This window comes from Empidonax traillii, unplaced genomic scaffold, assembly GCF_003031625.1.
Source record: "Empidonax traillii isolate 1590-97213 ecotype Southwest subspecies unplaced genomic scaffold, ASM303162v1 scaffold553:size485074, whole genome shotgun sequence".
Classification (NCBI taxonomy): domain Eukaryota; kingdom Metazoa; phylum Chordata; class Aves; order Passeriformes; family Tyrannidae; genus Empidonax; species Empidonax traillii.
The window spans coordinates 109,400-134,642 of NW_020955746.1; the positions used below are offsets into that span (position 1 = coordinate 109,400).

A 25,243-nucleotide genomic window follows, 5' to 3' on the forward strand; every position below is an offset into this window, starting at 1 on the left:
ATTTTTAATTTGTTTTTTTCCTTCCAGAAAAACCCAATTATTTCGTCAAGGAGCTCTCAGACCTGAAAGTCGATGAGAGTGGCACCGCAGTTTTCGTGTGCCAGAGCGAGAGAGCCGCGTCCTCCGTGGTGTGGAGGAAAGGCATCGCCGAGCTCAGGGCCGGCAGGAAATACGAGATCACACAGACAGGGCAGGTCCTTCAGCTGACCATCAAGAACCTGGAGAAAAGCGACAGCGACACTTACAGCTGTGACATTGGCGACGCCCAGTCCAGAGCCAAGCTGGTCGTGCAAGGTACGAGCGGCAGGAATAGGATTGTACGTCCTGTTTCTCCGTGGGAAACGTTATGTGCACGGGCACACCTATCCCTCGGCATACAGGGGGCAGATCCGTGGATTTTTGGCTCACAATGTAGGCAGAATTATAGATATGGAGCTGGTCATGCCAAAGCAACTTAAAGGAATTACACCTGAAGTGTTTTGGGTGTGATTTAACCCCAAAATGCTGGTGTGAGGAGGGGGCGGTGTTCCTGTGTGAACATATGATGGACGTGATTCAGAGAGCCTGCTGTTACATGGGGGATAAAAAAATCACTCTGCATCCAGGCTTTTCTTTGTATCCCTTGATGCCCCTTCCCAGTAGTAATTTCCAAGAGGTGATGGGCAAATAGTGGTTCATAGAATCACAGAATGGCTTGGGTTGGAAGGGACATTAAAAATCAACTCCTTCTAATCACCTGCCATGGGCAAGGACACCTTCCACTAGCCCAGGTTGCTCCAGACCCATCCAACCTGGCCTTGGACACTTCCAGGGATCCAGGGGCAGCCACAGCTTCTCTGGGCAACCTGTGCCAGGGCCTGCCCACCCTCATAGTCAGGAATTTCTTCCCAATATCTGATCCAAACCTGCTCTCTTTCAGTTAAAGCCATTCCCTGTGTCCTGTCCCTCCATGCCTTGTCCCCAGTCCCTCTCCAGCTCTCCTGGAGCCCCTTTAGGCCCTGCAAGGGGCTCTCAGGTCTCCCTGGATCCTTCTCTTCTCCAGGTGACCCCCCCCCCCAGCTCTCCCAGCCTGGCTCCAGAGCAGAGGGATGATTCCAGAACAGTCAGATTGAGATGAAGTGGCAGTGTCCACTTGCTGATTATTATGCTTTTAAATACAAGGGGGCGAAGTCAGACTCCTCCACCTCTGATCATCTGCTAGAACAGATGTTGAAAAGCAAAGAAATGTACTTAATCCCATTGTGACCTTGGGCTCTGAGTTACCTGAATCCACTGTGAGCTCTCTAACAGCAGCTTTTCTGAGCAGAGAAAATACTTCACTGTCAAGAAGATAAAAGTAAAAAATCCCTTTACTACTTTTGTAAGCAGGAGGAGCATCAGAGGTATTTTTGTATACAGCAATAACCTCATTTTATGTATATTTATAGTTAGGTTTCTCTTTATATATATATATGTATTTATATATTTATTTCTAGTTAGGTGTATATCTACTTACACAGGCAGGTTTTTGGGGTAGATGTTTTGTTTCTTTTTCCCAAAGCTGCAGTCAGACACTTTCTCCCCTTCCCACTGTGTTTATGGTTGGACTGAGCTCAAAGAAGGCGGGGGCTCTGTCATCCCATCCCATAGAAATCAAGCTATATTTGCTCTAGAAAAAAAAAATCAGAAGCTGGCATGGGAGGGATTATCTGCTCAGTAATGTCTAGAGCCCAGTAATGCTGTCAGAGACTCATCCTTTCTACCTTTCCAGGTGGTTTTATTAGGAGAAGGTTTATAACGCTGGATTTGCATTGTACTTGTTCTGCTTTTATGTTTTTCTGGTGCTTTAAAGTTGTCTTCATCCTATTTTGCTGTGTGTGTGTGTGTGTGTGTGTGTGTGTGTCCTGCACATGTCCTCTTCCTGTTGAGTGGGTTTTGTGTTCAGTAGCAGGGGAATTATGTGTCAGTCTTGTGCGTCACGAACGTAGTTCTTTCTTGGAAAAACTCACGTGGGAAATCTTGGGAGTTTTCCATATGGCTTTTCGTGCTAGAAACGGGAGATCCCAGTAATTGATGTGTCTATATGTTCCTTTCAGGCCAGAGAGTGCTAATAACAGAAGACCTGGAAGATGTCACTGTGTTAGAAGGGGAATCTGCCACGTTCAAGTGCAGAATCTCTCCCGTAGACTATAGCAAAGTGCAGTGGTTTTTGGATAAAACCCCGCTCCATACCAATGAGCTTAACGAGATCCAGTCCCAGCCTGGGGGACATCACCTGCTAACGCTGAGAAAGCTCTCCCTGAAGGACTCGGGGGTCATTACATTTGAAGCTGGTGATAAGAAAACATCTGCCAGTTTGGTTGTGAAAGGTAAATCCGCCGTCAAAACTGCAGGAGAGGAGAGAACGAGTGGAAGCGAGCGGGGTTTAATGTGGGTAGGTGGGGGAGAAAAAAAAAAAAAAAAAAAGGACAAAAATGCCACAAATTTAGCCCCATCTTGTGTATATCTGTACGTGGTCAAGAACAGAATGACTTATATAAATGAAATTACAGCTGGAGAATGAACACTTTGTAATCCTTGCTCTGGACAAGTTAAAGTGAGTTAAAACTGCAGTGTTAGTCTGGAAATGTAAATATTTCTGTTGCCCAGAGATAAGAAAAAACGCTGCCTCCCCCCATGTCAGATCACAGTCTCATTTTTCACAGCCACCACATTTATTTCAAAGAACATGTGTTTGTTTTTTTTTTTTTTTTTTTTTTTTCAAAGTTTGAAAAGGTACCCAAATTTTTCCAAGCTGCAGAAATGAAAATAGATTATTAGGTTTGTGCTTGACGTTTTGGTGGTATGTGTCTGTTTTCGTTTGGTTGAGGTTTTTTTTTGGTTTTGGTGTGTTTTGTTTTTTTTTTTTTTCTGAAGGAAAGTGAAAGATTTTATTTGTGATGCTGTGGAACCATAACCAGGTTTCAGTCTCCTGATGGATTGGATTTTTAGGAATTAAAAAGCATTAATATGGGGGGGATGAGATTTACAATGGCCAGTTTAGCTGTTGGTGTCTAGCTTAGGTTACTAGTATAAGCTGAGTAGAAAGACAAGCAATTCCAGGGAGTTCCTCTGTCCCAATGACCTATTTTGGAATTAAATATTTGGTTTCTGGAGGTGTCTGTCACCTTCCAGAGGCTATAGGGACATCCTAAATGACCTATCTGAGCTATCTACTTGATTTTTAGAGGACTTGATCTGCTGAGACCTGCTTTAGATGAGAGAAACCTGTATTGCCCCTCACTTCATGCAGAATTAATTTCTCCACGTTCAGGTAGAAGGTTCAAACTCATCAGCTCCCACGGAAAAAGGCTCAGCAAAATTGTGCCTCAGTCTTATTGCTATTTCCTGGGAAGTGAGAGAGGTTTTATTGATGTTCCTCAACAGGAATATTGTCTTCTCAGTTTCTCCCAGATGTCAGTGGGTATTTGAGCAACACTTTATGGCATCACTGGTGCTTCCTGAGGGCTTCACAGTCACAAATACCAAATTATTTGTCACTAACCTTGACCTGCAGCTTTGATACAAGTAATCCTGGCTGCAAAGCTCATGGATTACTTGTGATCTGAGAATCAACACCTCTTCTGAAACATCTCAGATGGGTTTTATGTGATTCTAGAGAAGCCCTGAGCCTTCACAAAGGAGGTGGTTGATACTGGAGGGTGTGAGGGAGAGGAGGTGATCCTTCACTGTGAAACCTCCAAATCAGACAGGCCTGTGAAGTGGTGCAAAGGTGGGAAAGAGCCCCAGGAATTCTTCCAAGTATAAAATCATATGGTTGGGATTTGAAGCCAAGGGCAGAAGAGAGAGTAGCAGATACAAGTGTGAGACTGGAGCAGCTCAAAGTAGTGCAGTTATTACTGTCAAGGGTAATAAATTGGAGTTATGAATTAATATTATAATTTTGGAGTGATGGTTTGGGTCCTAAATTGTCATCTGACATCTAGGTCAGAGTAATTAATCAAAGCAGTGGAAACATGAAACTCTACTGAGAAGAAACTTGGTGTCTTTGCACCAAGATGTTTCCATCAAGTTGTCCAGAACAGCACCCAGAGAGGTGAAAGAGTTGAAACAGGAAAATCCTTCTGGCCTTTTAGCTCTGTGCAGGTTAAATGTCTAAGTCCTCTGAGAATCATGTAATCCTGGAATGGTTTGGGTGGGAAGGGACCTGCCCTTGTTAATGAACTCTTCGAGGAAAATGGGTGTTTGAACCCTTTGTTTCCAGTGCAAGTGGATTCAGATGTATAAATTCATCAAATTTCTGATGGCTCTCTCCAAGGAGGGAGATCACCCCACCACACATTGGTCTGGGTAGTTACTTTAGGCAGCCAAGTTTATCAGAGCAGTGCACCCAAAGAGTGTGACCAGGCAGGAGGTGCCATCTTGTTTGACAGGACAAGGGGTGATGGTTTTAAACTAAAAACCATTTAGATTAAAACTGGTTTAGATGATGTGTGAGGAAGAAGGTTTTTGCAGTGGAAGTGGTAAATCATTGTGAGAGGTTGCCCAGAGGGGTGGTGGATGCTCCATCTCTGGAAACATTCAAGGCCACGTTGGATGGGGCTTGGGGCAACCTTGTCTGGTTGAAGGTGTCCCTGCTGACTGCTGGGGGGTTGGGTTAGATGACCTTAAAGGTCCCTTCCAACCCAAACTGTTCCATGATTCCTTGATCTAAAGGGTTGTTATCCAAGCTGAAGCAAAAATTCTCTTCTTAGATGAACCTTTAGTGCAATTCTCTGAGTTAGAACTGGGCTTATCCACAGTCACCTTACAATTGCTCCTGCCTGTCACTTGGGCACCTGGAATGCAGGATCAGAACCTGCACTGGGATTAGGGAATTCAGAGTTTAGGTGGTTGGAATGGTCAACCTGAACCTCAGAGTGTGGAGCAGGGGGACAAGCTGCTCACAGGATTTATCCAGAGCACCAAGAAGCAAACCAACTTAAGGCTGAGGTCTGCAGTGCAGGGAAAGAGAAGACCTTGATGATGCAGTGAAGAAGAGGTGGTGGTTAATGGTCCCAGTTTGTCCCAGTTTTCTCTGCCTTTCTCTACATGAGAATGTTTTCTCAGTACCCATTATACAGGAAGGAAAGGTCTGTGCTGGCTTCAGCAGGACCTGCATCTCACCCATGATGAACAATTCCCTGTTAGGAGAAAATCACATTGATAAAATTCCACCACAGCCCCATTTTTTTTCCCCTTCCCAGAGTGGGGTGTGGGATTGAAACACATGGATTCAGATCACCAGCAGATGGGAAGGAGTCAAGTCGTAATGATGTCTACAACAAATCACACCTTTGGAGATTTCCTCTAGGGAGCCTCTCTGTTAGAGTCACATCAGAGCAGCAGAATGCAAACATAGGACAAAAAAAAGGGAAAAACTGGGAAAAAAATAGGAAAAAAAATCAGTATTCATGTGACACTGAGTGTCCCAAACTAGAGGTAAAAGGTACACAAAAGAACAAGCTGTAGTTTTTCAACAGCCACAAATTAGTTGCATCTCAAATCAGCAGCTGACTTGCATATTCATAAGGCGGCAGAATTCAGGAAGGATTCTTTTTTTTTTTTTTTTTCATTATCTAAAGGGAGAACGTTTCAATTGAGGTATTTTTCCAGTAAGTTCCTTCCCTGCCCTAGCTCAGCTCAAAACCTCGAATGCCAGGCTGTGACAGAGCCTGCAGAGGAAACTCCCCAGGGACGCTGCCATGTCCAGCTGTGCTTCCCCACTCTGTGTTTACCCTGTGCTGGTTTCAAGTCTGTGTTCATGTTTGGGTAAAAAAAACATTCTGGGTTTGTGGGGGTTTTTTTTTTATATCATGAGGATTCAATACTGCTGGTTGTGACAGACAGTGCTTTTGCCATTGCTGTGTCCTCTGTGCTCTGTGTGTGCGAGTTGACCTCCTGAAGTTTTACGGGTTTTGTGCCAGTGGTCCAGCTCTGAGCACCCATCTGTGACACACTTTGTGCCATTTACAGCAGTGCAGCGTCTGCCACTGATGTTAATAATGAAAACAGAGATAGCAGCAGTGTCTTCAAAAGGGCAGACAGGGGTTGAAAGGAAAACAAACAGATGGCCTAATTTTTTTTCTTCTGCTGCTGTAAAGTGCTGGCAGCCAGATGTGAGATGTCAGGATCTGTTTGCTGTTTGCCAGTGCTTTTTTCCATTCCTGCAGTTTTCTACCTCTAAAAACAAAGTCTGACACAGAAAGGGGGAGGATGATTGCCAATATCCCACACATTTCCTTCCCGACATATCTTTCAGAAAAGCCACTCCTTTTCAAGCAAGAGCTCCAAAACGAAGAGGCTAAAGAAGGGAAACAGGTCAAGCTGACCTGTGAGCTCAGCAAACCTGGTGCCCCAGTGAAATGGATGAAGGGAGATACTGTTCTCCACGCCAGTGAGAAGTATGAACTTAAGCAGCACGGAACCGTGGCGGAGCTCGTTATCCGAGATGTCAGACCCCTGGATGCCGGGGAATACACCTGCAGCTCTGGGGAGCTCAAAACCACTGCCCGGCTCAAAGTGAACGGTGGGTAGAGCTAGAGACATTAAACACTTCCTGAATCAAGTGCTTAATAGGTCTATTAAAAAAAAAAAAATCACACAACACTTCATTTTTTTTTTTTGTGGTAGTGTCATCTTTAATGTGTAAAATTTAAAGGTAATATTGCACACTTGTTGTCACCTGTATACGTTTAATTCGTGTCATCTCACATTCTGCGTTTGGGGATTTGAGTCTGTAACTTCCCACTGGGCAAAAACTAATTAAGTGGAGCCCAGAGGATTATTTTTCTGTGCCCTACGTGCTGTAGTTCCTGACCCATGAGCTGTTTTACGTGGCTGGGGTTAAGAATGGAGTTACCAATGGAGACCAGCAGTGCTGGAGCACAAGAATGTGAAAACATAAATGCAGTCCCTGAAAAATTGCAGGTGGCCGAGTGATTAATTTGTAGATCCTCAAACTCCCACAAACATCCTTTTGAAAGGCTCTCAGGTTCCATCTGCACTCCCCAATGGCCTTTAGCAAATATAGTAGCTTTAGGAAAAGTAGTATGTGCTGGAGCAGGGAGTAGGAGAAATATAGGATGTGAATATTGTTTCAGAGCCCTGCAGGAGTAGGGAATTCATTAGGTGATGATGCCCAGGGGATTCTGAAAGGGTCCTTATTAAAAATGAGAAAAAACCTTCCCCCATGTCCCTAGGAATCCACAGTGAGATGATAACATCTGGGGGAGAGATTGATTCCTGCTCCCAAGCAGGATCCTGCTGATGCCACACAGCCAAGGGAGGCTCTAGGGCTGCTCTGCTCACTTGGAAAAGGACTGGTTTTAAGAGGTGACAGCTCTCATGGGGGCACCTGTTGTAGATCCAGGTCAAGGAGGGCATGTCCTAATCCCTGGATTTGTGTTCCAGCTGTGCCCGTCCTTTTCAAACAAGCCCTGGAGAACACGGATACGGAAGAGGGGAAATCCATCTCCCTGCGCTGCGAACTCACAAAAGCTGATGCCACCGTGGTGTGGAAGAAGGGGGAAGCCACGCTCCAGGCAAGTGCCAAATATGAAATGAAGCAGAAGGGGACAGTGGCAGAGCTGGTGATTCATAATGCAGAGCCAGAAGATGCGGGAAGATACACCTGTGACACTGGAGACCAGCAGACCACAGCCCAAGTCAAAATCCATGGTAGGAACGAGACACCTGCTTGTGACCATTTGTTGTTGTCCTTGCCGTGGTCCTGCTACCTCCTGCACATTTAGAGTTTGGAAAAATAGGGATCAGTGCAAACAAAAAGGGTCTGTTATGTCCTCTGTTTTCTGGGATGGTAACTTCGTGCGAAAACATATCAATCAAATGTACCTGATAACAAAATATCTCTTTTTTCCTTATGAAATATCTCTTATGCTTTGGATAGAGGTGACTGTCCAAGCTCTGAGCCAAGAGGTAAGAAGGGCCTCAACTGCACCTTTTATCAAAGAATATGCAGTTCTTTTTTTCTGCTTTCTCATCAAGTTTTTACTTGTCTGTGACCACCAGCACTTGGGCAGCAGAAGGGTAATTGCTTTCATATTCTAATTACTGGGAAATCATTGCTCTCTTTTGGTTTGGTCCAAAACTCTTGGTGTGCTATTGCAAATCCAAATGGAAGTGCAGGTAGGTCAGAGCTTGCCTGCCGTGCGTGCCAAGAGAATTTGGTTTGGCTTTGAGTCCCGTGTGAGGTCACCGGATGGTGATGATGCCCCCAAAAGTAAACTGAGAATGCTTCACTCCTCAGCTGTCTCTGTGCTCTTCAAGGAAGAGCTGAAGCCCGTGGAAGCTGTGGAAGGTGGGACAGCCACCCTGCAGTGCCAGCTGAGCAGAGAGGCCCCCGTGGAGTGGAGGAAGGGGCAAACTCTTCTCCGGCCGAGCAACAAGTACAAGATGAGGCAGGAGGGCCCAGTGGCTGAGCTGCTGATCTGTGATCTGGACTCAAAGGATGCTGGAGACTATTCATGTCTAGTGGGGAACCAAAAAACCACAGCAGCCTTGTCAGTGAATGGTAAAAAGGCAGAAATAACCTGTGAACCCCTGGAATGGTTTTGTCCACCTCTTCCCTCCTCCTCTCTGTACATTCCCTCACAGCACCCACCTTCACGTCCTGCTCCCACTGCTTTCACCCATCCTCTTTTTCACGTTGACATGTCCCCAGTCTTCGTCCTCAATCAGCTTTCATTGTGCCCTGTGTTGGATATGTGTGTGTGTGTGTTGTCTTCTCACCTTCCCTCAAGTGAAGGGAGCTGTCCTGCACGTGTGTTTTCCCGGATCAGCATGGGAACATAAGATTCCTTGGGATTTTCTGTCATTAAGGAGGGTTTAATGACGAGGATGAGTTTGTCATTTGCGTGCATGGTCCCAATCGAGGCCATGAATTGATTCCCACAGAATCCCAAGTTACTAGAGAACTTCTTTCCCCATCCATGAAAAAAAACAACAAAAAAAAAAAAGACAGGATGTTCTTAAGGATAAAGGGTGTTGGAAGAAGGCTCGGGTAGGCACGCAGTAAATAACGAGTGAGCCTCTGAGCAGAGATCTGAGCAGGGTCTTGGGTTGCAACCCCTTTCCATTCTGCATCTCCCAGCCCTGCCAGTGCGTTTCAAGAAGGAGCTGAGGAATGAGGAGGCCACGGAGAGCGGGACGGCCACGCTGCAGTGCGAGCTGAGCCGGCCCGGGGGCTCGGTGCAGTGGAGCAGGGATGGGAAGGTGCTGGAGCCAAGTGGAAAGTACAAAATGAGGCGGGAAGGGCGCTTTGTTGAGCTGGTTATCCAAGACCTAGACCTGACGGACGCTGGGAGCTACACCTGCACGTGCGGAGACCAGAAGACAACGGCTGCTCTGAGAGTCAATGGTAACTCTCCTACCTATATTTACTTTTAAGCCACAAATGTAGCATATTTGGCAGCATTTCCTGGTCAACCAAAGCTTGGTCAGTGTGTTTTCTTAGAGGTTTCATGTTCTTGGCTCTTTGGTAGCAAAGAGTCATCCTGTTGGAGGATATTCCCCTGTGCTTTTTTTGCCTGGAAACAGCACATCTATCTTGTATATTTTTTTCTTTAATTTGTTTCTCTCTCCTCTAGGAGGTTGCATTTCAACAATACACTCATAGAAATAATGCATTTTTGGTTACATGTACACACTGAGCTCCCAGCACCGTGTAACTCACAGCACAGTCCAGTTCAATCCATTCCAGTGCTGATTCCCTCTCTGTTGGTGTTGCATCCCTCAGCCTTGCCTGTCCTCTTCCAAGAAGAACTGATGAACAAGGAAGCTACAGAGGGGGAGGCAGTTACCCTGCACTGTAAACTGAGCAAATCGGCCCCAGTTGAGTGGAAAAAGGGGAATGTGGTCCTCAAGCCAAGTGAAAAATACAAAATAGAGCAGGAAGGTCCCTTTGCAGAGCTGAGGATCCAGGATTTGGGACTGGCAGACGCTGGTGATTACCACTGTGTGTGTGGAGACCAACAGACTACAGCTGCTTTGACAGTAAATGGTAAAAAAGAATTTCTCAGCACGTGCCCAAGTAAACCTGTGTGATTCCAAGACCTCTTCCTCTTTTTCTTCTGCTTCCTCTGATCCCTGTATACTTTCTATCCTCCCCTCTGCTGATTAATTTTCCTCTCCTGTTTTCCTTCTTTCTCCTTTCACCTGAAGCCCTCTTGATGTGCTGTTTGTCTTCCTGGGTGCCGTGTTTTGAGTGAGCACAGGCCAACACAGCTCAACACAACCTCCCTGGTCCAGAATAGCTGCTTGTTTAGAAGTTTTCCCCACAGGGATTGACCAAAAAGTGGGAATAATATTTACTTTTTCTGACTTACACTGTTTCACTTGTTTCTCCTAAGAGGAACAACTTTCCCTCAATATATGCTGCTACACAAAGACAACCTGCGTGAAAAATAGGCTTTTTTCTTTAATGCTCCTGCTACTCCCAGCTCCTTTTTTACCAGTTTTGGCTTAACTCTTCCAAAGCAAATACTTTATCTCTGCAGAACGCTGACAGCATGTTTGTGACTGCTCTGCTTCAAGGGTGCCCTGTTTATAAAAATTCAGACAATGCCATAAATCAGGCACTCCTGTGGAGCTGCTGCTCTTCTCAAGGGAAACAAAATGCTCTGGGTCTCATATTGAAATGTGGCCCCTGATTTTATGGTATATAAAGGAAAGGGTAGATGGCTTGGCAGCTATTTTTCTCAGATAGACTTGCTCTTAAAGGGTGTTTCGAATCATGAGGAAGAAAAACCGAAGTAAAAATCAGGCTGGGTTATCTTTTGAAGCGTTAGAGACTGGAGGAACAAAATCCTGGAGGAGATCAAGAAGGTCTTATGGCTTCAGGGAGAGAAGAGAGCGATTAGGCCTTGGGTCAGGCTGTCTCAGGGTTGATGCCGTGTCCGTGTTGCATTTGCTCTGCAGTCCTGCCTGCTCTTTTCACCAAAGAACTGACAGACCAAGAGGCCACCGAAGGGAAAAGCGTCACCCTGCGCTGCGAGCTGAACAAGGCAGCTGCTCAGGTGGAGTGGAAGAAGGGACTCAAGACCCTCAAGCCAAGTGACAAATACCAAATGAAACGGGAGGGCGTGGCTGCGGAGCTCACAGTCCAGAACCTGGACACGACGGACGCCGGGAATTACTCCTGTGTGTGTGGGGACCAGCAGACCATGGCAGTGCTGACAGTTCATGGTAAAACAAACCAAAGCCAGGCACACACCGAAAGTAACTATCCTGTTTTCTCTGCTCATCTGCACTCCCATCTCCTTCTTCTGCCAGGAATTATCCACGGTTCCATCAGCTGGAACATGTGGCACAAGAGGGGTATCGGGGTCCAAGCTCAGAGTGAGCCAGCCAGGGTTGTTCCCACTCTTTTAATTAAGGATCCATCATTTTGCTTTTCCCCTGGAAGTTCCTTTTTTAGACTCCCCGTTATGCTCGAGCCAAAAATTGTCAGGGGTTGTGGCTTAGGGATTTTTTAAGGTCTCATAAAACTCCAAAAGGTGAGGTTGTTCCATGGAATCTTATGCCCACACTTCATTCCTGAGACAACAAGGTGGTTTTACACTTACAGCCCAGTTGTCACAGCACTCAGTTGGTGTCCTGTGCAAAAGCCCAAACCTTCTAAGGGACAACAAAAGGGAGAGCTTTGATTTTTACTGAACCTGACATCTTCAAAAGGGTATGTCAGTTCAGGTGAAAATGCTTGTTTTCCCACCATGTATTGAAATGAACAATTTCATTTCAAACTGACATTTAGAATGAAACCCCACTGTTTCGTTTTTTTTTTTTTTTTAAGTGTCTCTTTGTTTGCTTAAGCATGGGAAAACACAGCAAACATCCTCCCCTTAAGGTTTAAAAAGTCACGTAAGAAAACCATTTTTTCCCCCCAGAAATTTCAAATAAGACTATTTGCTTGAAATTTCACAGGGAAAAAAAAAAAAGGGTTTTCTACTTCTGTTTTTATTGATTTGTGTGTCATGTTAAATACCTCTATGGATTGCTGCAAGCCTTAAATCCTTTCCTGGTAATGACATTTCTTTCCTAATGCTGAGTCCTGGAGACTCTTGAGAATCTGTGTTCTTGTATCCAAAAAAATCAGTTCAAGATAAGAGGGAAACAGGAAGTTAAACATAATTTTAACCCTTTGGAGCGTCACATCTCACTGCTCACGTTGCTGTCCTCCAGCTCTGCCTGCGTTTTTCAAAGAAGGGTTGAAGAACAGGGAGGCCACAGACGGTGGAACAGCCACCCTGCACTGCGAGCTCAGCAAGGTCGGCGTCCCCGTGGAGTGGAAAAAAGGGGACAGGACACTCAAACCGAGCGAAAAGTTCAGGATGAGGCAAGAAGACACGGCTGCAGAGCTGCTGATCCGAGATCTGGAGGTGGAAGACACGGGAGAATACACCTGTGTGTGTGGAGAGCAGAAGACCTCGGCTGTCTTGACAGTCCACGGTAAAAAAGCCGTTCTGGGTTGTGACACCAGTGTCTCCAGGACATCCCTTTCCTCTCCCTCTTTCCCACTTGCTCTCATGCTTTGATTCTGCAGCATTTTCTCGATTTGCTGGAGGTGTTTTATCCCATCTCCCACTGTCTGTCAGTTTAAAACTGGTGGCTTTGTAGCCCAGTGAAGAAGAGTTATGAGAATTTTTCATCTTGGGCACTTAAAAAAAAAATCAGCAGCAAGATTACTCTTAGAGGGTTGGTCCCTGTGTGTCACTGCTGTCGGTGCATTTTGGTGCTTAACCTGGAGAAAAGTTCTTTACAACTCCTGAGCTCAGTTAGTGAGAGTTTTTTTCCATTCAGGAATAAATGATTGTCCACCTCTTTTGCAGGAGTGTGACCTATCCTGCAGAGGATAAATTAAATAAAGCCCACAGCATTATTCTGCAGGTCCTGACTTAGGGAGCAGTGGGACAGATTTTCTTCCTGCCTCTGCTTTGGTGAATAGGGATGAGCTCTGTTTGCCCCTCCAGAAGTAGTTCATGTACAATCCAGTAGATAAAAGAATAGGTTTTATTTGAGATGTATCATAAGGCATAAGGTGGTTCTAAGGACAGGTGGAAAACTGTGGAGTCAAAAGTCTTCTCCTAGATTTTCTGCACACTTTTGCTTCCTCTTCTTTCTCCCACGTGGAGGTTATTCCTGTTCCTCCCCTTCTCTGACTCTGCACTTCCATACCAGTGCAAGTCTCTTTGATTTTAGTGGCAAAAAGCAATTTGAATGCTGCTTAAAAAAAAACCCTATATCCCTGATATTAGAGATATTTATGTCCTTGGAAATTGGGGCTGAAAGGTGCACCTGAAGTTATATTGCTGATTTATTTTTCTCAACCAAAAGGATAAATTATGGTGCAAGGGAAGGCAGGGATCTCCAGGTGGCAGTGCTGTCAGCTGGGTTGAGTACTTTCATTCCCAAGTATGGTCTTTAAAGTCCAGGATGGATGATTTCAGACTGAAATAGGTGAGAGGACTACTGGAATCATCTGGGAAGCGACGAGCATGCTGATAAATCAATGTTAGAAGCAGGTCATGGCAGTAACATCCCTGTGGGATCCTGCAGTGGTTTTCTAGTAGATGCAGGTTTCCAGACTGTGTGCTTTGTTTTCCCATGTAGCGGCGAAGGACCGGCCTCAAGACCCACTTGTGAGTTCCTCAAGGTGTGGTTAATGCTTTTGATGCCCTCTCTGTTTATATCACACCCCATAGCTCTGCCTGCCCTGTTCAAAAAGGATCTGGTGCCCGTGGAAGCCACGGAAAGCAGGGCGGCTGTTCTGCAGTGCGAGCTGACCAAACCCGCCCCCGTGGAGTGGAGGAAAGGGCAGGAGCTGCTCCAGCCTAGTGAGAAGTACAAAATGAGACTGAAGGACACCGTTGCTGAGCTGACAATCCACGGCCTGGAGGAACAGGATGCAGGAGATTACACGTGTGTGTGTGGAGACAAGACAAGCACGGCTTCCCTGACAGTGCATGGTAAAATATCTGGGTTTTACAGGACTTTTCTGCGTTGTCGTCTGTGGTCTCGTGGGGGATCACAATCTGGTCTCGATCCCACCTATTACTTTAAATTGTTATGACAGCTGTACCATCCACTGGGAATATCTTCCACTGAAAGTCCCTCCCTTAGGACTCACGAAAAACATCTTTTCAGCTCCTGTTCTTTCCTGTTGATGGAATCTGGAAGCAGACAGTGAAGAGCTTGATCAAGTCATAAATAGCACTTGGAGTATTTCCACTAATTAATTAATTTCTTTAGGGCATATCACTGAGATTTCACTTGTGGTTTGTTTTTTTTTTTTTTCTGGAATAGGATTGAAAAGTTACGAAAATATTGCAGCCCGTAATTTTAAATGGCATAGTGTTCATTTTAATTATTAAGCTGGTTTTAAGAAAGAGCTGTGCATAGCTCCTTGAGATCTTGGGAGCAGGTTTGTGTTGTTATATCTTAAACTGCCTTTAAAACACTGATTTCCAAATCAGTGAGAGCTGAGAAGCTGAGACTGGGGTGGTGCTCCATTTCATGCCCTGGACCATACCATAAAAAAAAAACCCTCTGATTTATGAATAAGGTGTTCTCCAGCTGTCCAAAGTCAGTCTTTTATGGTTCTTGGAGTTATTATTAATCAGTGTGACGTGCTCAATGCGCTCCACTGCAAAGCACGAGGCAGGGCTGCCCCCTGAAATCACTCTTTGCCTCTCAGGTGCTGTATATTCTAAACCTTCATAGAATAAAATGCTTTAATCAGTGGAGCAGTCAAGACGCGGTTTGTCCCCAATTCTAAAGTGCTCTCTCTTCACCTGTGACCTTCAGCCCTCCCTCCACGTTTCCAAAAGGAGCTGAGGAACGTGGAAGGCACAGAGAAAGGCACGGCCACTTTCTGCTGCAAGCTGAACAAGCCCGGGGCTGCCGTGGGCTGGAGGAAAGGAGACACAGCCCTGGGGACAAGCGACAAGTTCACCGTGAGATGTGAGGGCACAGTTGCCGAGCTGGTGATCCGTGATCTGGATCTGACAGATGCTGGAGATTACACATGCTGCTGTGGAGATCAGACCACCACGGCCGCGCTGAGAGTGAATGGTAAAGGGAAAGGAAAATATGTAACAATTCAAAGGGTTGTTTTCAAACAGGGGGTTTTTTTGGTGTTTGTTTGTTTGTTTGTTTGTTTTCTTCCCTAAGAGCTTAGTGGTATCAGCTTTGAAACTGCTGCCTCCTTTCTGAAGATTTTAGAAATATGTGATTGGACATGAGTGCCTGAATGGATTGGTCAGTACCAGGCACAGGTCAGGTGTTCAAGGCAAAAAATTGAGATATTCATCTTGATGTTAACTCATTTCTTTGATGCTCATATTCAGGAGTAGGTGCTGAGGAGTGGGAAATCGTATCGTTGTGATGTTGGCTGTAAAGATTCTAACCTAAAATCCTAAAGCTGAGAGGATAATTTGTTGCTGAGATATTTTTTAATGAAGTTTTCAGTGTTTCAGAATAATTGGAGGGTCAAGTTCTGCCTGACCGCTGTCTGAGGAGACACAAAATTCACAGAATAGTTTGATGTTGGAAGGGACATTTAAAGGTCCCTCACGGTCCCAAGGAAAAGAGAAGTTGGTGCCTCAGATATAGTTTCATTTGTGAATTTTAAAGCAATTATTTGTATTCCAGTAGAGTGTAGACACTCTGGTTAGGCTTTGTTTTCCATTCTGGCAGGCAGTATCCAAGGAATGTAGGGCTCAGCCTTGCAGGTCTGCAGAAGCTGAGCCTGGTGTGGTTCTCCATTTCATTCCAAGGACTTTTACCTTAAGAAAACCTCCCCATACTGATGAATAAGGTGTTTTCCTGCTTTCCAAAGCCACCCTTTTATGTTTCTCAGAGGGCACATCAATCCTGCTTGATTAGGAAAGGCTTTGCTTGTCACACGTGGTTGACAGAAGCTGCCATGGTCACACACTGTGCTCGTTTTGAACTCCTCAGCCTTGCCTGTGCACTTCAAGAGGGAGATGACGAACGAGGAAGCCACAGAAGGTGGAACAGCCACCCTCCAGTGTGAACTGTCCAGGTCCGCCCCCGTGGAGTGGAAAAAGAAACACAAGGTGCTCAAAACGAGTGAAAAATACACCGTGAGGCAGGAAGGCACCACGGCACAGCTGCTGATCCACGCCCTGGAGGTGAAGGATGCTGGGGAATACACCTGTGTGTGTGGAGAGGAGAGGACAACAGCAGCACTGACAGTGCATGGTAAAGGAAACACCAGATGGGGGATTTCTGTGGGGTTTTTCTCCCTTCTCCTCTGGAAGCCTCAGCCCTGACACACAATGAGTCCTTTCCCTGGTCTTGCCCATCATTAATTCTGTCGATAACAGATTTCCTTCTTTGATTTATTGTGGTTTTTATCTAATTCTCACTAGAATTACAGTTCCATTGGTTATACTAATACTTTCCCTGTTTTCTTCTCCCTGCTCTTGTCTTTGCACCACACCAAAGGCTGAAGATGCCACATGCTTGCTTTTTTTTTTATTCTGTTTTACTCACTTTTAACTTCAACCTGGAGAGGGGAAGCAGCAGGAACATTCATACTTCTTGAAAAGGAGGATTAGATTTCAAGCTGCATTAGGATTTGAGCAATAATTTTAATAATGCAAGCAAAACTTGGTTCAATGCAACTTTCTTGTATAACTCTGACCAAGGATAATGTAGATTTGTATCCAGGTGTTGCAGAATACTCAGCATTATAGTGGAAGAATAATTCACAGTCTTTAGTCAAATTCATCTACCTTAATCCACTTTGACAAAGTGTTTTCACCATCTCTTCTTTCCCACCTTGGGATCATCTGAAAAATTATTGACAGCTCTGCATTTCATTGTCCAAGTCACCAAAGAAACTGCTGAACTGTACTGAATTCCAGAGCACTGAGGAACTCGACTCATTCTTTCATTGTGAGTGTAAATCACAGTCGAATATTCTTTGCCTGCAGTTTTCAAATTAGTGGCAGATTCCTCCTGTAGTTCCACCTGTACCTGAGTTAAAGTAAGAGCTTGATTAAATTAATAATGTACGGCATATACTGGGTCTTTCTGTCTGTGAAACTTTATGTCAGGAAAAAATTACACTGGTCCACTCCTGCAGGAAGAGAAAAGCTCTTGGCAAATCCAAGTTTTTCAAAGAATTAAGCTGAGCTGGGGGTAATTCCTTGGATCCTCTCTCTGCCGTCTCTCTCTTTTTGCAAGAAAGTGAAGGGGATTCATCTTGTAGGTCAAGACTGATGAGTGTTCCTTAATTCCCATTTTTGTCAGTGGAGATCTAGCCAGCACAGTCCATGGAAGACAGGGATGCATCCAGTTCACCTTATTTAGCAGACACTTGGTCAGCAGATACCTCTGTTGACTCCACTGACTTCACCTGGGTCTTTCTTGACTCTAAACAAGAGTTTGGACTCTTGTTTTACATTGCAAGAACCATATGTGTGCATTTCAGTGTGTGAGGCCTTTTTCACCTCTTAGTTTCTGTTTTTTCCTTACTTGTGGAACTTCATCCGTTCACTCTCTTTGATTTCTCCAGTGTAAATATCAATGTCTGATATTCACTGATCCTGTACCTTCCACGGCGAATTCCATCACCCCGAGGTGCTTTAAGAATAGTCAGACTATTTAAATATTCCCTAATTCTTTTTTTTCTTATCCTAGCCACAATTCCTATTACTTTCTTCACTATCCCTAACCCTTTAATATTAAAGAAAAGGGAATTAAACATTCCAGCTCTCCCATGTCACCCACCATCAACTAGAGAGGTAAACCAACATGATTTAATGGTGGATTTGACTGGGTAAAGGCTGAGCTCACTGACCTTAAAGGGCTTTTCCAAACTAAATAATTCTATGATTCCATGATATCGGCATCATTTTGCAGACCATTTTTAGCCCCTCTTTCATGTTGGTCCTTTGTCCAGGAGGTGGCAGAGATCAGGAATGGGGAAAACTGCCCTTGACCTTTCTGGGTTTGTCTCTACATCCTGCAGTATTTCTTTTGCACTCATCTAAACCTCTTGTATTTTACAGTCCTCTTGAATTTTGGGACATTGGAGAGTTTGTGATTTAGACAGGCTGTTCCTGATAATCCTTGGAGTTAGTCTCTAATTATGCTCTTAATATTGTTTCTTTCAGAAGCTTTCCACTCTCTTAAACTGTCTTGTCCTTTAAGTTGGCATCTGCACAATCATAAGTAGCAATTCTCAAATTATTGGAGCTTGCTTCCTTGTTACCCACAGAGTTTTCTATTCTTCTTCTCCATCATTACCTGTCCTGAAATCTGTGAGCTTTCCTGCTTCATAATTAATGTCTGCACAATTATCCTCCACATCCTTGTTCTCAAATAGTTATTTCTTGCTGGTCAGAGAATGAATTGGAGATCCCCCTCTCCTGTTCTTCATCTCTATTTTATATCCAAATGGAGTTCCTGCCCCATTCCAAAGACTCAGCAGATGTTGTCCCAACCTGCTGCTCCCAGGGTATACATTAGCAGGTTACTATCCAGTCCTACACTCTGAATTATTCATTGTTTCTAAAGGGATGGTGTCTTAGGGTGCACCTGAACTTCCTGGTGTGAAGATTATGGCAGATCTCCACACTGGAGACGTCATCCTTCTCTTCCCTTTTTGTTGCTACCCAAGCACTTTCAATTGATCTCTCTACTCTTGATCTTGTTCTAACTCTGAGTTATGTCTATAGGTATCCTTAACGCCTAAATTCAAACCATATCAATTTTTCCTTTATTTTTTTTTTTTTTTCACGAATGGATTTTCCAGACTGAATTATACTGAGGAAGTCACAGTTTTGACCATGCATGAAGTTTTCCCATTCCTGCTGTTTATTCTCCACCCATCTCGAAACCAATCAGAAAATTTGCTTGAAATTTACTTTAAAGAATTATAAGATCCCTTTTTTATCTGTGGTGCAAATTAACACCTTCCTTCTGTGGGATGATGATCCTCACATCAGCAACCAGGCATGGGTAGACAGAAACATCAGGTTCATCAGAACCGCTTGCCCACGATCACATTTTGCTGCTCTGTTTCCCAGCCCTCCCTGCTCTCTTTAAAGAGGAACTGAGGGATGAGGAAGCCCAGGAGGGCCAGGTGGTGACTCTGCGCTGTGAGCTGACCAAACCTGCCCCAGTGGAGTGGAGAAAGGGACACACAGTGCTCAGACCTGGAGAGAAGTACAGGATGAGGCAGAAGGACGTCACGGCAGAGCTGGTGATCCACAGCCTGGCTGAGAGTGATGCTGGTGATTACACCTGTGTGTGTGGGGACAAGGAGTCCACGGCGGCCCTGGCAGTGCATGGTAATGCCCTCTTCCACCTGGATGTCCTTGCTAACGAGCTCAGGGTTTGGATTGCTTTTATCACCGTGTTCACTGGTATCTGTGAATAGTTCATGTCAGTCTGACTTTGCATTCAAAGAAGGATTAATTTTGTGATTTCGGGGTAAAACCTTCCACCAATTCCGTACACAAAGTGGTTTCAGGATCCCCAAAGCAGATGTGAGATCAAGCCTGAGGACAGCCCCCCTGCTGATGCCCTCACCTTTCCTTCCCCTCAGCAGGAGGCTGTTTTTCCTGCTCCATTTTAACCCTCTTCCCATTGCATCCTCAGTGCTGCCTGCGGGGATCAGGGAGAGCCTGAAGGACCAGGAGGTGACGGAGGGTCAGGGGGCCACTCTGTGCTGTGAGCTGACCAAGGCTGCCCCAGTGGAGTGGAGAAAGGGCAGCACTCTGCTCAAAGCCAGTGACAAGTACAAGATGAGGCAGGAGGGCACTGTCACGAAGCTGCTTATCCACGATGTGGAGCTGAAAGATGCTGGAGAATACACGTGTGTGTGTGGAGAGCAGGAGACAACAGCTGCCTTGATAGTGCATGGTAAAAAAACCATATCCAAATACCTGTATTACTGTGCATTTCTTTGTCAGTTCACTGATATTGGTAGTGGCTGAATTGTTCCTTTATATTTGTAAGCTCTCTGTAAGCTCTGGTTGCACCCAGGCTGCTTTCCTCCCTCTGTCTGTTGGTTTGTCCGACGTCCCAGAATGAAAACCTTCCACCCTAAAGTGTTCCCTGCCTCTGAACCACCCCACCCCTCCTGTAACCTGTGTGCCACGTGTCCTGTTTAATGTCCCCTGTCCACTTTGTGACCTTCAGCCCTGCCAGCACTTTTCAAAGAAGGCCTGAAGGACCTGCAAGCCCCGGAAAGCCAAACAGCCACTCTGCGCTGTGAGCTGACCAAGGCTGCTGATGTGGAGTGGAAGAAAGGGAACAAAACACTCAGGGCAAGTGAAAAACACATCATGAGGCAGGAGAGTGCCCTGGCTGAGCTGGAAATCCATGACCTGGAGCTGCAGGATGCAGGAGATTACACCTGCGTGTGTGGAGACCAGCACACCACGGCGTCCCTGACAGTGAATGGTAAATGCAGATGACTGCCCACTTTTTGTGTCTCTCAAACCTCCTGTTGGCTGTGTGAAGTGTCCACCCATCAGCATTTCCCTAGGGATTGATTTGTGTCTGGGAAAGGAGAGCTTCTTGTCCTGACATTGAATTTTGGTCTGGTATTCCCGAAAAGGAAGCTCAGGATTTGGCTGTTTCTTCCAAGCAAACTTGTAGGTTTAAGGGAATAACACCTAGAAAAAGCTCCTGTTAGACCAGCTGATTTGTCCTGTCCCTGTGATAAATTCTTGAAATTCCACCTCGAATCCATCCAGCCTGTTGTACCTTGACCTGTCAGCTCAGCACTTCTTTTGTCTTTCTCTCGCTGCTGGATTGAGTTTTCCAGATCATCGTGGCAATAACCTCAACCTCAAAGTCCAAACCCCCTGATTTGGCCAGACTTGAACTTCATCATGCTCGTGGCTTAGTTTAAATACCCTTTTAACTTTCCATTCCCAGCCCTGCCAGTGCTTTTCAAGGAAGAACTGAGGAGTGAGGAAGTCCATGAAGGAGCATCAGTCACTCTGAGTTGTGAATTAACCAAAGAAGCCCCAGTGAAGTGGAAAATAGGGCCCAAAGTGCTCAAAGCAAGTGACAAATATCAAATGAGACAGTCTGGCACCACTGCAGAGCTGGTCATTCACGACCTAGAAGTAAAAGATGCTGGAGATTACACCTGTGTTTGTGGTGACCAGAAGACAACAGCAACCTTGGCAGTTCATGGTAAAAAGACTTTATTAAAATTGATAAATAACTCTAGAGATAGACATCATTGTGAAGTTCAGTTGTTTCTTCCCTGGGTCAGTAGCTTGTCTTTGGTTTTATCCCTTTTTCTTCATTCTATTTATAACTGGTTTCTTGCTGAGAGAGAGTCGCTCATGGCAAATTTTGGGGTCATTATTATATCATCCCTTAAAACGAGAAAACAAGATGTTTCTTTCTGCCCAAATCCCCTCTTCTTGGATATTTACATTTTCCAGCTCCAACTCCTGTGGTTCACTGCAGTCAACCCCACTTTTCTCCAAAACACACAGGTATGGTCTGTCAGGCCTTTTCCAGAACTGAACAGAGGAGAAAGGAGGGTTAAATAAACCTACCCATAAATAAATCCTTTTGTTAATAACCCCATTACCTCATTTCTGCTCTCCTCTCATTGATGAATATCCATTTTAATGAAATAACAGTCCTTGGCTTTGAGGAAATCGGTGAGAGATCCAGATCTGTCCCCTCCAGATTTTTCCAAAAACAGGGATCTGGGTTTTCCTGAGAGAAGGACTTTTCCTGAGGCATTTGGGGTGTACTGTTTGTATTCTGTACCCCTTTACACAAGGCACTTGTGTGGGTAAATGTCAGTAATTAGTTTTCCTGAAGGTTGTTTCCTGTGGGTTGTTCTGCCTTTGGGTCATGATTCCAAAATGGGAAATAGCAGGAATCTCAAATTCTTATTACCTGTAATGGTCCTTCAAACTTCAACTTAAAACTAGGACTAGTTTTATTTTAAAATCTGACTGTTTTCAGGTAGAGAGAGCTATAATATTTTAATTAAAAAAAAAAAAAAACCAACAGGAAATAAAAATATCAACCTCCAAGAAATGCTACTTGTGTGGGTAAAATAATCCTGTATCCATCAGTGTGATTTGTGAGTGCTGTTGATCTGACATCTGGGTCTTTCTTTCTCCTTCTTTCACTGTGAATAACAAGAGACACGCAGGGAGCTGTCCCTGAGGGTGACTGAAATCACATCACACTTGCAGGAGGATGTTTTTGGAGTTTCTAAACTGGGTTATGGCTGAGCACGTCTGTCATAGGCTGGGGGGTGGAAAAAAAAGGGCATGAGGGGAAATAATCTCAAGCGTGATAAAGAAATTGGGATTTCATTTCTGGTTTTCTGATGAGCATCTGTCCCTGTTGCATCCTTCAGCTCTGCCCCCACTCTTTAAGGAAGAGCTCCAGGACAAGGAAGCAGGAGAAGGTGGAGAAGTCGCTCTGCACTGTGAGCTCACCAAGGCTGCCCCAGTGCAGTGGTGGAAGGACCAGAGGATTCTCAGAGCGAGTGAGAAATACAAAATGAGGCAGGAAGGGACCAAGGCAGAGCTGGTGATCCGTGAAATAGCTGAGGAGGATGCAGGAGGCTACACCTGTGTGTGTGGGGAGCACCAGACCACAGCTGTCCTGACAGTCCAGGGTAAAGCCATCCTGACCTCCTGTTTCCTGACTGGAAGCCTCTGCCCTCTGCTCTAACTGATCCATTTTACACATCTGTTTGTCCAACCTTATTAACTGAACTTCATTTGAAAATATTCCCAGGCCCTCCTAACCTGCAGGTTGTGCCAACTGGAAAATCCCAGTCTGGATTTCTCTGTCCCATCCTCCTGTCTTTTCCTTTCCATGAACACACGCCTGCTATCCTTTCATCTCTTCTTTCTGCCATTCCTTTCCTAACATATAAACCCACTGTTCTTTGGTCTTTCCTTTCCTGCATTTATTCTCTTTGTTTATTCTTTGCCCTTCCTTCCTGGCATTCTCAATACTGATCATTTTAATATGGGAGGAAAAAAGAAGCATTAGTTATAAATTCTTCTGTACTGAGCTCTGTTTATACTGGGCTTTGTGCCCATGACCTCTGTCCTGGTGCACAGATTTCCATTGGGAGACTAATTTTCTAAGGCTGCAGATCTCCTTCTGGTCTTGTTTTGCTGGAAGAACCACTTGCTGGGCAAAACAAAGCTGGTGTTTCAGCTTCAGAGTGCTGGAGGTGGGAAATGTGCCAAATCTGGCAAAACCTGGTTTCTAGCTTCGATGTTTTGACTGAGTCCCACTGCTGTGTGACACTAAATTTGGGGTCTGAGATATCCAACCCTGTCAAACAGGTGGAATGTCCCGTTATCCCACTCAGTTAGAGGGACGTATGTGAAGGTCACCACCCTTATTTCAAGGGCACGACTTGCAACGGGTACAGGAATTATGTTCAGTGGGGAAAAAACATGTTCTGGGACAAGAGCACGGGCTGGGATTCAGCATCTGGAGGTTTTCTTTGGGGTCAAGAAGAACCTCTGAGTCCTGGATGAACCTTTTCAAGGATAGCTTGAGGAAGAAGGAATGAGGATGAGGGAGGAGCTGTGCCAACACTCAGAACACAGTAGAGCAGCTCAGTAAGCAGGAAAAGGCATGAAGTTTGTGGGAGACACCAAAACATGGGAACTTAGGAGCTCAGAGATGATATTCTTGGTTTTTCTCTGATGGAAACTGGTAGAAAGCGGGTGAAAATCTGCTTAGGATGTATTCCCACTAGGATACTTTCACTTCTCTTCCCTCTCTTTGTTGCTGATGCTCAGCCTTCCATAACCTTCACAACTTCCCCCCTGTCAGTTCCTCACCCATCCCTGGACACATCCTCAGTCTGTAATACTCTTTACCTGCATCCTTCAGCTCTGCCTCCATTTTTCCAAGAAGAAATGACCAGCAGGGAAGCAGTAGAAGGTGGGACAGCCACTTTTCACTGTGAGCTCACCAAGGCATCTGCCTCTGTCCAGTGGAAGAAGGGCCACCACGTCCTCTCCTCGGGCAAGAAGCACAGCATGAGGCAGGAAGGCCATGTTGTGGAGCTGGTGGTTCATGACCTGGGCCTGGATGACAGTGGAGATTATACCTGTGTGTGTGGAGACAAGAGCACCACAGCTGCCTTAACAGTGCATGGTAAAGTAGCCCTTGGGATGGTCCTCCAAACCTTTGAGCTGCCCAAGCCTCTGTTGTTACGGTCTGTTCCCATTCCCTCTGTGTTTCCTTGGGTTTTCCTGTTCCTTTGGGCTTCATGTGCTTCTTCCTCGTGTCAGAACTGGGCCAAGAGTTCCCTGCTGGTGTTTGTCCCCCTCAACTGTGTTGGTTCATCTCGCTTTCTCAGCGTTCAGGGAAGTTGGGGGGAGCTCTTCCATTGTGTCCCACTGACCTGGATCAGGGCTCAGCATTTCGCCATCCATCCCTCTCCCACGGGACTCTTGCTTTTTAAGGAATACTCACACGCTCTGTGGTAACCCTTTTACTCTTCAGCACTGCCTCCAGAATTCAGGAGAGCCCTGGAGGACCTCGAGGCTGTGGAAAATGGCACAGCTGCTCTGCGCTGTGAGCTGACCAAGCCTGCTGTGGTGGAGTGGAAGAAAGGGCAGGAGGTGCTCGAGGCAAGCAGCAAATATGAGATGAGCCAAGATGGTGCTGTTGCAAAGCTGATTATCCACGAGCTGGACGTGGAGGATGCTGGAGATTACACCTGTGTGTGTGGAGATCAGCAGACAACTGCCACTCTGACAGTCAATGGTAAAAACAAAGGAAAAAAGTTCCAAGGTTTTCTGAAGACAAAAAAATAAAAGAGCTGTGGTTTAGGGTTGCTGAATTTGATTACAGATTGTGAGGCGTGCAGGATAGCCTGGTTTATACAGCCTCAGGGACAGGTAGAATATGGGAACTGGGGTGCAAAACAGTGCATTTTTCAGTATGTTACAGTCAGGATAATCATAATCTCTCCTGCAAGTGGCCTGCCCAAAGAGGGAATTTGAACTCTCCAAATTCCCTGCTTTAAGAGGGAATATGAACTCCTAAAATTCCCTGCCTTAAGAAAGAGTCTGAGCTCTTACAACTCTCTGCTGACCTTCTGACCACCTTCAGTGGTCAGGGCAACGTGTTGGCTACTTTTGGAGTATGAAAACCACTGTGCCATCTTTAGGTCACAGATTACATTAAGCTTCCACAC

The 25,243-nt window shown here is 45.3% G+C and overlaps 1 protein-coding gene across 1 annotated transcript in view; it reads left to right on the forward strand.

Moving 5' to 3' along the window:
* Window positions 1–25,243, forward strand: part of OBSCN (obscurin, cytoskeletal calmodulin and titin-interacting RhoGEF) — a 177,530-nt gene that overhangs the window by 62,750 nt on the left and 89,537 nt on the right. Inside the window, exons 31-49 of the mRNA XM_027897614.1 lie at window positions 28–294; window positions 2,076–2,348; window positions 6,281–6,547; window positions 7,432–7,698; window positions 8,288–8,551; window positions 9,131–9,397; window positions 9,776–10,039; window positions 10,957–11,223; window positions 12,220–12,486; window positions 13,740–14,003; window positions 14,842–15,108; window positions 15,997–16,260; window positions 19,098–19,361; window positions 19,672–19,935; window positions 20,215–20,478; window positions 20,959–21,222; window positions 22,421–22,684; window positions 23,929–24,195; window positions 24,547–24,810. Of these exons, the coding sequence (XP_027753415.1) occupies window positions 28–294; window positions 2,076–2,348; window positions 6,281–6,547; window positions 7,432–7,698; window positions 8,288–8,551; window positions 9,131–9,397; window positions 9,776–10,039; window positions 10,957–11,223; window positions 12,220–12,486; window positions 13,740–14,003; window positions 14,842–15,108; window positions 15,997–16,260; window positions 19,098–19,361; window positions 19,672–19,935; window positions 20,215–20,478; window positions 20,959–21,222; window positions 22,421–22,684; window positions 23,929–24,195; window positions 24,547–24,810 (5,049 nt within the window). The remainder of the gene's footprint in view (window positions 1–27; window positions 295–2,075; window positions 2,349–6,280; window positions 6,548–7,431; window positions 7,699–8,287; window positions 8,552–9,130; window positions 9,398–9,775; window positions 10,040–10,956; window positions 11,224–12,219; window positions 12,487–13,739; window positions 14,004–14,841; window positions 15,109–15,996; window positions 16,261–19,097; window positions 19,362–19,671; window positions 19,936–20,214; window positions 20,479–20,958; window positions 21,223–22,420; window positions 22,685–23,928; window positions 24,196–24,546; window positions 24,811–25,243) is intronic.